The sequence below is a fragment of the Micromys minutus genome (assembly GCF_963924665.1).
Source record: "Micromys minutus genome assembly, chromosome: 10".
Lineage (NCBI taxonomy): Eukaryota > Metazoa > Chordata > Mammalia > Rodentia > Muridae > Micromys > Micromys minutus.
The window spans coordinates 51,685,991-51,698,120 of NC_137979.1; the positions used below are offsets into that span (position 1 = coordinate 51,685,991).

The window sequence follows — 12,130 nt, forward strand, 5'->3', positions numbered from 1 at the left end:
TTGACATCGATTTACTTTTATAGAAAGATTGTTCATATATTTCAAAATGCAAAGGGACCATTTAGTAGTCCTTGTATAAATACCTGCTCAAGTCCTTTGCCCAATTTTTAAGTGTGTGTGTGTCTTTTTGTTGTTGGGTTTTAAGAGTTTGTTATATATTATAAAGCCTAGACTCATCAAAAATATTTGGAAATGTTTTTCCATTCTGAGAATCATATTTACAGTTTTTAATAACATTCTTTTATACCCAAAATGGTTTTTGGTTTTTGGATTTGGGGGGGGGGGGTTGGTTTTAAATAAAACACAGGTCACTCATTTTCCTCTTGTTCATACTTTGCTACCATTTATTCAAGAACACATTTCCATTTTTGTAAGGTTACTTTTTTTAAAAAAATGCATTTTTTGTCAGTATGTGTGGGTAACTACACACCCACAGTGTGCATCTGGTGGTCAGGGGCTAGCTTGCAGGATTTGTTTCTGTTCTTTCTCATGCTGGTCCTGGGGTTGAGCTCAGGTGGTCAGACATAGTGGAAAGTTACCTGTGTTTGCTGAGCCTCCTCATCAGCCCACACTTCTGTTCTTCCAGCTATTCAGTTGTCACCCTAATGTTTTCTAGTTATCTTGTCTATGGAAACTTGCCTTCAAATTCATCTAAATTTTAACTCTTTTAATACTCTAAAATTCTAAACTTTTAGTTTCTTAACATATTAAGCCTATATTCCTTTAAATGCTGTCTGTACCTTGTTGATGAACACATTGTATTTTCTGTCAGGTTATATTTGGCGCCCCCCCCCCATTCTTCTCTCTCTCTAACACAGTCTCAGTCTCTCTCTCTCTCTCTCTCTCTCTCTCTCTCTCTCTCTCTCTCTCTAATATTTGTTTATTTACTTATTTATTCAATACTAAAGATTGAACCTAGGGCCTTGAGAATGTGAGGCAAAGAGTCTGGCCATGATGTAGTTATAGCCCTAGCTTATATATGATTTTTCTGATTCATCTTCTTCAATGTATATGTATTACTGTTAATTAATGGTCAAATACTATATATGTACATTTTTCTATGTGTAGCAAATTTGTGTAAATAGTTTAAGGTCAATTATTATAGGTCTTGTTTTTGTGGTCCTAGCAACCTGCTATTGTCTTTATTTAATCTTACGGGAATTATGGTTGTAACATCCAGTTTCTGTCTTTTTCCTTCCCTTCCTTTCCTTTTCTTTTCTTCCTTGCTTTCTTCCTTCCATTTCCTTCTTCCATCCACCCCTCCCTCCCAATAAATATGCAAGTGTGTGTGTGTGTGTGTGTGTGTGTGTGTGTGTGAGAGAGAGAGAGAGAGAGAGAGAGAGAGAGAGAGAGAGAGAGAGATACTATTCTGAATCAACCTTATCTCTGTACTCTTCTTTCCTATTAACAGGTGGCATCTCCACAGAAAGCGATTGTGCTTTTGAGCCAGACTACGCTGTTCCACCACTTCCAGTGAGTGAAGGTATGCAGCACATTCGGATTATGGAGGGCATGTCTCGCTCTCTTCCATCCTCCCCCTTACTCACACATCAGTCTATCAGTGTTCGGCTCCAACCTGTGAAGAAGTTAACTGGTAAGGAATTTACCTGAATTTAGTATGTTTGACAGGAAACCTGACAGTATGACACTTTAATTCACATTAGATGTGTGTATGTGCATCTTCAGATTACTCCCCTATGGCCTTCCTAACTGCCATAAGACTCTTAGAAAGTGGAGCTCCTACTGATTTTAATTTAGCAAGTTAGAGCCATACTCAGTTTGGCAGATTGATGTATTCATTTCTAAGTGACCCATCTGTTATGGACATGTTTTTCTAGATTTTCAGGAAGTTCTTAATTTCGCCATAATACACTGTTGTTCTGATTTCACTTACCAGCTTGTTTCTAGTACATTTACAGATGAAGACATTGTAATTTTAGTTGTATTAGGGCTTAAAAGTTCAACAAATGTATAGACATTAGCCATGTTTTTGTTTGAAATCATGATTTCTAGGTTTTATCTCTAGTGTTCAAATCTGACTTGGATGTTTTCTCTTCATAGATCATTACAACTCCTTGGGATATAATCACTGTGATTCATAAATTTTCATGGCACTGACTTTAAATACATCTCAAAATCTGTATTGCATTCAGTTCATGTTAGGTTTAAAAGTAGGCCTTTATTAAATAGACTTTTGTCCTCAAAATTTTCAGGGAAGAGATTGTAATATATAGCTGAAGAATATTTCCATGTGAAGATAGGAAAGCCTGGGTTACTGACATTGAGTACATTAAAACAAAATATATGGTTTTAGGCAACATCTTCTCGATAGCTGTCAGTTGATAGGATTGATGGATTTGAGTGCATAAAGGATAAAATTAAGGATATATTGATTGTTTCCTCTATGCCTAGTTTGTCATGCCATGATCAAAAGAAAAGAAGAGGGTAAAATGAGACTTTTTGACAGTATTTTGTAATTCAGAGTTTCATAAGCGTAAGAATTTGACTTCTTTACATTGCTGGTTGTATTTTAAGCATTTTCAGGTCACTTGAATGAGTCAAAGTATTGACTTGGGTCATTAGATAAAAATTGTTAAAATAGCTTATTGACACAGTAGCCTAAAGTACTGGCTCTTTTCTAAAGTCTAAAATTATAATCAATTTTAACAAGAATAAACTTTGCTTAGAAATAATCTTGTTTTTGCAGTTAAAGGTGTCCTTAATAAAAACACAAAATGCAAAATCTGATAGCTGCTGTGTATTTGTCTTATTTCCCACACCCTGTGGGAAAGTGCCACAGTGTTCCCATTTCCATGAAGCAAGCTAGATCACAAGGGGTTTTGTGGTACTTACCTGATTGGTTTACGCCAATTTCACTATCAATTTAAATAGCTATCTTTGTTAAAATATAAATTTGCTTAATAACAAAGTCAGCAACTCACTATTTCAGAGGTGACATCATAGTACAGTAAGATGGGTTATAGTTGACTAACATATGTGAACCACTGAGTTTTAATTTCACAGTATTTTAAATGTGTGGAACTTTTCATAAAGTTTTACTTACTGAAGAATGTAAACAACCTAAGCATTAAAGACTAAGAATGAATTTTAAAACTTCTGAATAAAGGAAATATATTTTCTTAAAAAAATTCCTTTAAAATGTTTTTTGATCATTTTCTCCCATGTAAGGCAGATGATAAACTTGTCTTTTTAAATGGAATAAATGAAAGTATTTCAAAGATTTAAGATATCCTTGGTACATAGACTGCTTTTATCCTTTTCCTAATTATATTTTGTTTAAATAAATAAGAAGTTAAAGGAAGAAAGTACAGACAATATAGAAATACCCCTCAGAGACATTTAACCAAAAGATATAAATTGAACGAGGCCATTGGTGCTGTACTTAACTAATCTATCTATTTCCATACATTTGAACTTCCAATTATTACTTGTATGCATATTACCTACCTACTACCAAACCGAATTAAGTAGTGTTAGGTTGTTTTATTTCTCTTATGGCTTTCTAGCATTTGCTTTCCTGTTTTTGGTATATATCATAAGGATCAGTTTTTCAATAAATAATTTGTTTACCACTATATGCTAGATAGTCTATAGCAGTGAAAAAGACAAGGTCTTGCTTCAAGGTTTTATATTTCAGTTGTGAGTGATATTGATAAGAAATATATAACCATTGGGTATGGCTTTACAAACCCAGAGGCAGGCAGATCTTTGTGCATTCCAGGCAAACCTGGTTTATACAGTTCCAGGACAACCAATGCTACATAGACCCTGTTTAAAGGGGAGTGGGGGTGGAGGTGGGAGGTAGGGAATAACCAATAAGCAAATGATTCTAGATAGAACAAGTATTATGAAGATATGGAGTATGGAAAGGTGTGCAGAGATATTGGGGTGGAAATGGAGGGTTTTTTCCTATGGATAAGGAGCAAGATCTAGGGGAAGGGCCAAGTGTTGTTTAAACAGTGTCAGTGGAGAGGTGAATAGACAATGAATTGAAGAGGCAGACAGAGATTGGATTTTTTTTTTTTTACCTAATAAGGAGCCTACTTTGATTGTACAATCATAAGCAGAGGTAAGGTGGGAAGTAATACAATGTGCTTCAACTTTTAATTGGATCTTGTTGGCAAGTGTGGAGAGTGTACCGTGTGAGCAATAGAACATTCATTCTGTGTTCATTAACCTTGCAGAAATGGTTCTTTCTCGGTACTACATGAGTCCCAGGGATTGAATTCAGGTCATCAGTCTTGTCAACAAGTGTCTTTATCCACTGAGCTGTCTCACCAGCCCTCTTCATTACTCTTTTGCATGTTCTGCTGAGCTTTAAAGAGTCCTCAGTTTCAAACAAGTTGAGTACTTTTGTTATCATTGTAAGATACTACAGATGATTAACCTTTCGTGTTAGTCAGTTAGCTCATATATTTGTGAAGACCTGCTTGCAGAAAGATGTCCATTTTTCAGTATTTTGACTTGTTTGCCAAAACTTTAATAAAACACACAAATGACCTAGAACTTGAAAGTAGTTTTTAAATTTATAGCTGCATTCCTCTATTCAGTACCAACAAGAGTTAATACAACAAAAGCAGTTGAGACACAGGCTCAGTGGTAAAACTGCCAAAGTTTGTATTCCAAGTCTGATTTAGTTATTCCATCTGTCTTCTCTAAAATGGGGGTATTGTCATGTCTTATGATCATACATTGGTTAAAAACATGTTTGGTAAATATTAGGTACTCAATGATAGCTGTTTTAAATTTGGTAAGAATTTTTAAAGATTGTTTTTAGTATTAGATGCCAGTTGGAACTTTATATTTTTGAGGAACTAATGTAGTGAATTATGCACATAATTCTAGCACTAAAGAAGCTGATGCAGGATCATGAGTTAGTGGCCGGTCCAGCTATATAGAGTCAGTTCCATGCCAGCTTGGATTATGAGAAAGCCAATCAAATAACAAACAATTTTTTGTGTGTTTTGAAATAATATTTTTAGTGAATATTATTTAGTTTTTTAATGATAGAACTATTCACCTGAATGTCTTTTATGTTGCATGTGCTTCACTAATATAGTTCCACATAAATTTTTATTTTATAAATAAGTAAACTAAGTTACAGACAGGTACATGCTAGTTAAATTGAAAATTTTCCAAAAGTAATACAGCTAGCAAGCGGTATTCTTGTACCAACAAGAAAATTGAGCATTAGAAAAGTTAAATACTTGCCCTATGCATTTGTATCTTATTTACCTTTTCGTTGTTGTTTCTAAGGGCAGAAGATGCATTCAAATGGTTTAAATGGTAAATGAAAACTAGAAGACCCAAATGTTGAATAGGAGCTACTGTTGAGTTGGTTAGTTATGTATTGCTGTATAATGGGAGGGATATGGAAGAGCATTCAGACACACACTGTTGGCCCTAACCAGTGCCAGATTCTTATTTATTACTAGATGCCTTAGTTGTATCACAAAGACTTGGTATTTCTTCATCTATAGATATTAAGAGTGCATTGATTCACTCCTATTTTATTAATGTCACTTACCTATCCTAGTGTGTATAAACATAATACAAATAACTTTATTCTGAACTTTACAAATAAACTTGAATGAGTTTGAAAATGTATGCTTATTTACATGTATATAGTGTGCACATAGCAAAATGAAAATCTACTTATAATATGAATCCACATGTGTTATAAATTGGTGTGTGTGTGTGTGTGTGCGCGCACGTGTGTGCTCAAGCGTAAAGACAGGCATTGGTTATGGAGACATGTAACCAATACTCAAAAGTGATAGAATGATGACATAAGCTTAGTTCATTCTCCTTTTATATGTTTATAATTTTTACCCTCTAGGAAATTAAAAACCTGTGAGGTGGTATAACAGATTTGCCGTGTAATCTTGCTTAAATTCATTTAAAAATTGCTGTACTTCAGTTCCTTTGTTTAGAAAAGGTTAAGAGCATTGGGAATAGCCTACAAAAGTGAGAAGTAGAGGAACACTTACCAGCCTCATGAGTTGGTATCTGGCCTAGAATAAAATTGTCTAAGAGGTTGAGAATTGTGTTCTGCCATCTGTATTAACTCTTTATTCCAGGATTTTAGAAGGTGACCTTCAAGTCACTTTGAAAGACCTTTTCACTTACTTGATGCTTAATCTTCAGATACTGTCATCAAATTGATTAAGCAATGCAGTGTAGATGGTAGGTTATCGTAACCTAATTTTGATAAGCTTCAACATTTGAAATACTGGCTATAGACAAAATACTGTTTTGTCATGGATAAGATGGAAACATGTACGTATCTTAGAGACATTCTGTAAGAACCACTGCAAAGCTCTTTGGATGTTAGTCTACATTATCTGACATGTGTCATCGACAGTTTGCCTTAGAGTTTTGGGAAACACTGGAATTCAAGATGTTTTTATTAGGACTGATGGAAACATTAAATGTGACTTATTAGAGATATCTCCTATTAAGTACTGACTAAATGCCAGTTTTCTCTTTTTATGTTGGATGAATATGGAAATGAAGCTCTGTCTCATAGACATTTTAAGAAAATTATTGAAGACATTGAAAATATAAAAGGTCTACACATTATTAGTCTATACAGTCTTACAGGATATAATCATATTATAGCATATGAGTACATATTTTGAATTTTAGAAACAATGTTGACATTCTAGGTGCCTTACAGATTTCTTTTGTCAGGAAGGAAGGCAGAGACTTATATAATCCCAAACTAACCTAAAGATCATTATGTAGTTAAGGCTAGCTTTAAATGCCTGATCCTCCAGCTTTTACCTCCCTGTTGTTTAAAGGCATGAGCCTCACTGAGTCCAGCTTCATGAATTTAAAAATGTAATAGGCATGCACAGTAGTCTAAGTTCTATCACTAATGACTGGTCTCGTTCTTTATAACATTAAATGAGGAAATAAATATATGAGCACTTTTCAAGATCTTTGGAATATGAAGGTTCACCTATAAATCCCAAGGTTAATTCAGTGATAGGAGTAACAAACAGGAACTATTTCTGGCCCTTTAGAGATTATTTACTTACTTCTTCAAAACTAAAAATAGAAAATGTTATAGAATTGTTCCTTCCTTCACTATAATTTCATTTTTCACAAGTCAGCATTATTAAAGCAAACCAGAACCAAACAGATAGGAGGTATGATCACGATAGGCAAAGAGCTAGGATGTTCATTAGCTGATGAATGGAAGACACTGTGTTAAAGCCACATTGTTGAATGATAAAAATAAATTATTTTTCTATGCCACAAAATGGATGAACCTTGTAAATTTATTGGTAAAATTCTGATTTATCAAGTGCCATGAATGATCAGAGCTATGGATGAACCATTTAAATTCATTCTAAATAAAAGAAGCTAGTCACAAAAGGTCATATGAGTATTTGTAAAATTCTAGCTTATGACGTGTTATGAATATAGACTGAATATTTAGCAGTTTCCTAGGACTGAAGGAACAAGTGTGTGAAGTTAGTTCTGAAGGTGTGAGTTTAATTCTGGGTGATAAAATATTATAACTATAGATTATGGTGATAGTTTCTCAAGCCTGTGAATGTACAAAGCCTGTTTTTCATTGGAGAGGTGAATTTCTTGGTATGTGAACTGTATCTCTGTAAAGATGTTTTTGTTTTGTTTAAAAAGCACTGTCTATGGCAAACATTGTTAATGAAAAAGGAAAATTGGTGATTTTACATTTCAGATAATTAGTCTTTCAATGCTCATTATGTTGGGATTTTGATGGGGATTGTGTTGAATCTGCAGCTTGCCTTTGGTAGGGTGGCCATTTTTTTTAAAAAGATAAAATTTTACACTTTTATGTTTTATATATTTTCATAATTACAATTTATCAGAACAGTATACTTAAAATTATTAAACAAATAATTTCAATGTTACAATTTGGAAATGAAAAATTCCCTTTTCAATATTCTTTTATATCTCATTCATCTAGGTTTTACTATATTAATCTTGCCAATCCATGAGCATGGGCTGATTTGGCAAGATGGCTGTTTTTACTATGTTAATTCTACCAATCCGTGAGCATGGAAGATTTTTCCATTTTCTGAGGTCTTTTTTGTTTTCTTTCTTGAGAGACTTGAAGTTATTGTCATACAGATCTCTTACTTGCTTGGTTAGAGTTATAGCAAGATATTTTCTATTATTTGTGACTGTTGTGAAGGGTGTTGTTTCCTTAATTTCTTTCTCAGCTTGTTTATCCTTTAAGTAGAGGAAGGCTACTGACTTGTTTGAGTTAATTTTATATTCAGCCACTTTGTTGAAGTTGTTTGTCAACTGTAGAAGTTCTCTGGTAGAATTTTTGGGGTAACTTATGTATACTTTCATATCATCTGCAAATAGTGATATGTTTACTTCTCTTTTTGCCAGTTTGTATCCCCTTGATCTCCTTTTTGTTGTCTTGATGCTCTGGCTAGCACTCTGAGTACCATATTAAATAGATATGGGGAGAGTGGGCACCCTTGTCTTGTCCCTCATTTTAATAGGATGCTTCAAATATCTCTTCATTTAATTTTTAGTATTGGCTGTTGGTTCGCTGTAAATTGCTTTTATTATGTTTAGGTGTGGGCCTTGAATTCATGAGCTTCCCAGTACTTTTAACATGAAGTAGTGTTTTGTTTTGTCAAATTCTTTTTCAGCATCTAAGGAGATGATCATGTGATTTTATTTTTCTTTGAGTTTGCTTATATAGTAGACTACATTAATGGATTTTCTTTTTTTTTTTTTTTTTTTGGATTCATCACACACATACACACACACACACATTCTGCAAACATGTTTTTGATTTTTTCAACAGTAAATTAAGAGACCTATAAATTTGAAAGCACAAACAACAATACAAAACAAAAAGGAAGTCACATAACAAGTTGTTTGCCCTCATCAAAACAAAATAAAATACTTTAGACATAATAAGGTATTGAAATAATTTATCATGTATGATATTGACTCAATGTGCCACTACTATTTTAGATAGATAGATAGATAGATATAATATACCATTAGTAGGCACTCAACAAGTGTCAGTAAACGCAAGAAACAAATTAATGAGCTTAATAAACACCAACATAGGACATCACTTTAAGCTTACTGTCAGCAAGTGTCATTCTTACCTTAAAGACACACTTAAGGTAACTATACAGAAACTTAGAAATCATAATTAGAGTTGCTTTATTGGTATATGGCCACGTAGTCACACAAGGCTATGTGTACTGGGAAAGGTCTCATGCTTGACTTTGCTTTCTGTGCCTTTACCATAAAAGTCTGGTGATATTTTAAACAGGAGTGCCATTTTCACTGGGCCTCATAAATTAATCATTAGGTACTAATACTCCTTTTCCTCTGTTCCTTTAGAATTGTCACTAAACAAATAAGCAAAGGTGCTGGAGAGATAGCTCAGCAGTTCAAAAAGGTACTACTACCTAAACAAGGCAGCAGGCAGCCATCCAGAACATCAGCTACAGTGGCACCTAATATATATAGGCTCCAAGAGCACGTGACTTCACATTTGTAGAGGTACAGATAGCCAGTCATTTTCTGTCCTCCTAACTTCACAGTTGTCTACTTTTGTTAGTCCATTTTCAGTAAACGTGAAAAATATATGAGCTAGCAAAATTGTAAACAGAAAAAAAATATTGACTCACAGTTTTACTGGTCTCAACCCATGGTCATTTGACCTGATCTCTTAGGACTTGCCAGTGATCCAGAATACCGTGCTAGGAAGAATATGGCAGATAGAGTGTCTTACCTCCAAACAGCCCAAAAAGCAAAGAGTCAGAAAAGGAATCAGTGTGGCATTATCCCCTCAAGGGTACACACTTGACAATGACACACACCTACAATGACATCTTCTTCCACTAGGCAACACCTCCTGAAGGCTCTTGTGCCTTTTAGTACCCACCACAGGCTAAGGACCAAGCCTTTGACACATGGCCTTAGGCATTTCAGATCCAAATAACAGCACCTCTATAAGATGCATGTTGCTGCAAACAGAAAAGAAAACAATGTGTGCAGAGTATCTGTGCAAGAGTGGGTCTATGAAATATACATCATTGAATAAGTTAAAGGTACATAAGTCATTTATACTTCAGAAAGGAGTGGTCTTTAAAATAATCTCCATCTACCAAAAAGAGTTTACCTGGTTTTCTACAGCACAAAATAAATAAAATGAACCTGTAGTAAACTATCCTAAGTTTTATAACCTGCCTAATCTTATTTTTCTCAATTTTTTGATTAAAGTGAACTACTTTATTTTAAAAAACAAAAATTACAGATTTTAAGCATTTTTGCATAAAAGTATATGAATACATTTTTGTCAGTACTTGATATTTTTAAGGTTTGATAGTATGCATTTAAATCTTACTAGTTACAATGAGAATAAAGTACATGTAAAACAGGATGTAACCTGGACATAGTCCAAGTTTTCTTGGTGTCTAAAGATTAAGCATAATAGTTTTTCATTTTTTTCCCCTTGAATTTCATATAGTCTATGAATTGTTTCTGGGATGTTCAGACCTTTCTGGGGTTAGTATCCCATTATCAGTGACTGCATATTATGTCTGTTCTTTTGTGACTGGGTTATCTCACTCAGGATGATATTCTCTACATTCATCCATTTTTTTTTCTTTCTTTCTTTCTTTCTTTCTTTTTTTCTTTCTTTCTTTCTTTCTTTCTTTCTTTCTTTCTTTCTTTCTTTCTTTCTTTCTTTCTTTCTTTCTTCCTTCCTTCCTTCCTTCCTTCCTTCCTTCCTTCCTTCCTTCCTTTCTTCCTTCCTTCCTTTCTTTCTTTTTGAACAACTTTATTTTAAAAAACAAAGATAAAAGAACAAATTTTAAGCATTTTCGCATGAAAGTATACAAACATATTTTTGTCAGTGCTTGGCTTCCCCCCCCCCCAAAGGCTTGATAGCGTGCATTAAGGTCTTACAGTTACAATGAGCATAAAGTATATGTAAAACAGGATGTAACCCGGAATTAGTCAAAGTTTTCTTGTTGTGTAAGGGTTGAGAATAATGGGTTTTTTTTCTTTTTTAAAAACAACTTTATTTTACAAAGCAAAGATAAATGTACAGATTTTAAACATTTTTTGCTTAAAATTATACATTTTTGTCAGTACTTTTTTCCGATTTTAACATAGTTTTTACATAAAACTATATGAATATATTTTTTAGTCAGTACTTGATTTTTTTCAAGGTTTGATAGTATGCCTTGAAAACTTAATAGTTACAATGAGCATAAAGTACATGTAAAACAAAATGTAACATGGAAATAGTTAAAGTTTTCTTGTTTTGTAAATATTTTTTTGTTTTGTTTTGTTTTCTTTATTTCTTGGACTTCATACAGTCTGTGAGTTGTTTCTGGGGGAGTGCAAGCCTCTGGGGTTAGCATCCCACTATCAGTGACTGCATATTATGTCTGTTCTTTTGTGACTGGGTTATCTCACTCAGGATGATATTCTCTAGATGCAGCCATTTTTTTAAGAATTTGGTTAAGTCATTGTTTCTGGTGGCTGAGTAGTATTCCATTAAGTATATGTAAGACAATTTTTGTATCTATTCATCCTCTGAAGGACATCTGGGTTCCTTCCAGCTTCTGGCTATTATAAATAGAGCCGCTATGAACATTGTGGTGCATATATCTTTGTTGTGTATTAAAGTGTTTCTGGGGTATATGCCCAGAAGTGGAATAGCTGGGTCTTCAGGTAGTACTATATCCAATTTTCTGAGGTATCGCCAGACAGATTTCCAGAGTGGTTGTATTAGCTTGCAACCCCACCAACAGTGGAGAAGTGTTCCTCTTTCTCCACAGCCTCGCCAGCATCTGCTGTCATCTGAGTTTTGGATCTTGGCCAATCTGACTGGTGTGAGGTGGAATCTCAGGGTTGTTTTGATTTGCATTTCCCTGATGGCTAAGGATGTGGAGCACTTCCTCAGATGTTTCTCGGCCATTCGGTGTTCCTCAACTGAAAACGTTTTGTTTAGCTCTGTACCCCATTTTTTAATAGAGTTATTTGATTCTCTGGTGTCTAGCTTTTTGAGTTCCTTGTACACCTTGGATATTAGGCCTCTATCTGATGTGGAGTTGGTAAA

At 34.2% G+C, this 12,130-nt stretch overlaps 1 protein-coding gene across 1 annotated transcript in view; it reads left to right on the forward strand.

Annotated features, from left to right (window-relative positions):
* TANC2 (tetratricopeptide repeat, ankyrin repeat and coiled-coil containing 2) overlaps nucleotides 1-12,130 on the forward strand; it is a gene marked incomplete at both ends in the record, with an annotated part of 236,840 nt that overhangs the window by 20,891 nt on the left and 203,819 nt on the right. Inside the window, one exon of the mRNA XM_080922462.1 lies at nucleotides 1,412-1,594. Coding sequence (XP_080778588.1) covers nucleotides 1,412-1,594 — 183 coding nt within the window. The remainder of the gene's footprint in view (nucleotides 1-1,411; nucleotides 1,595-12,130) is intronic.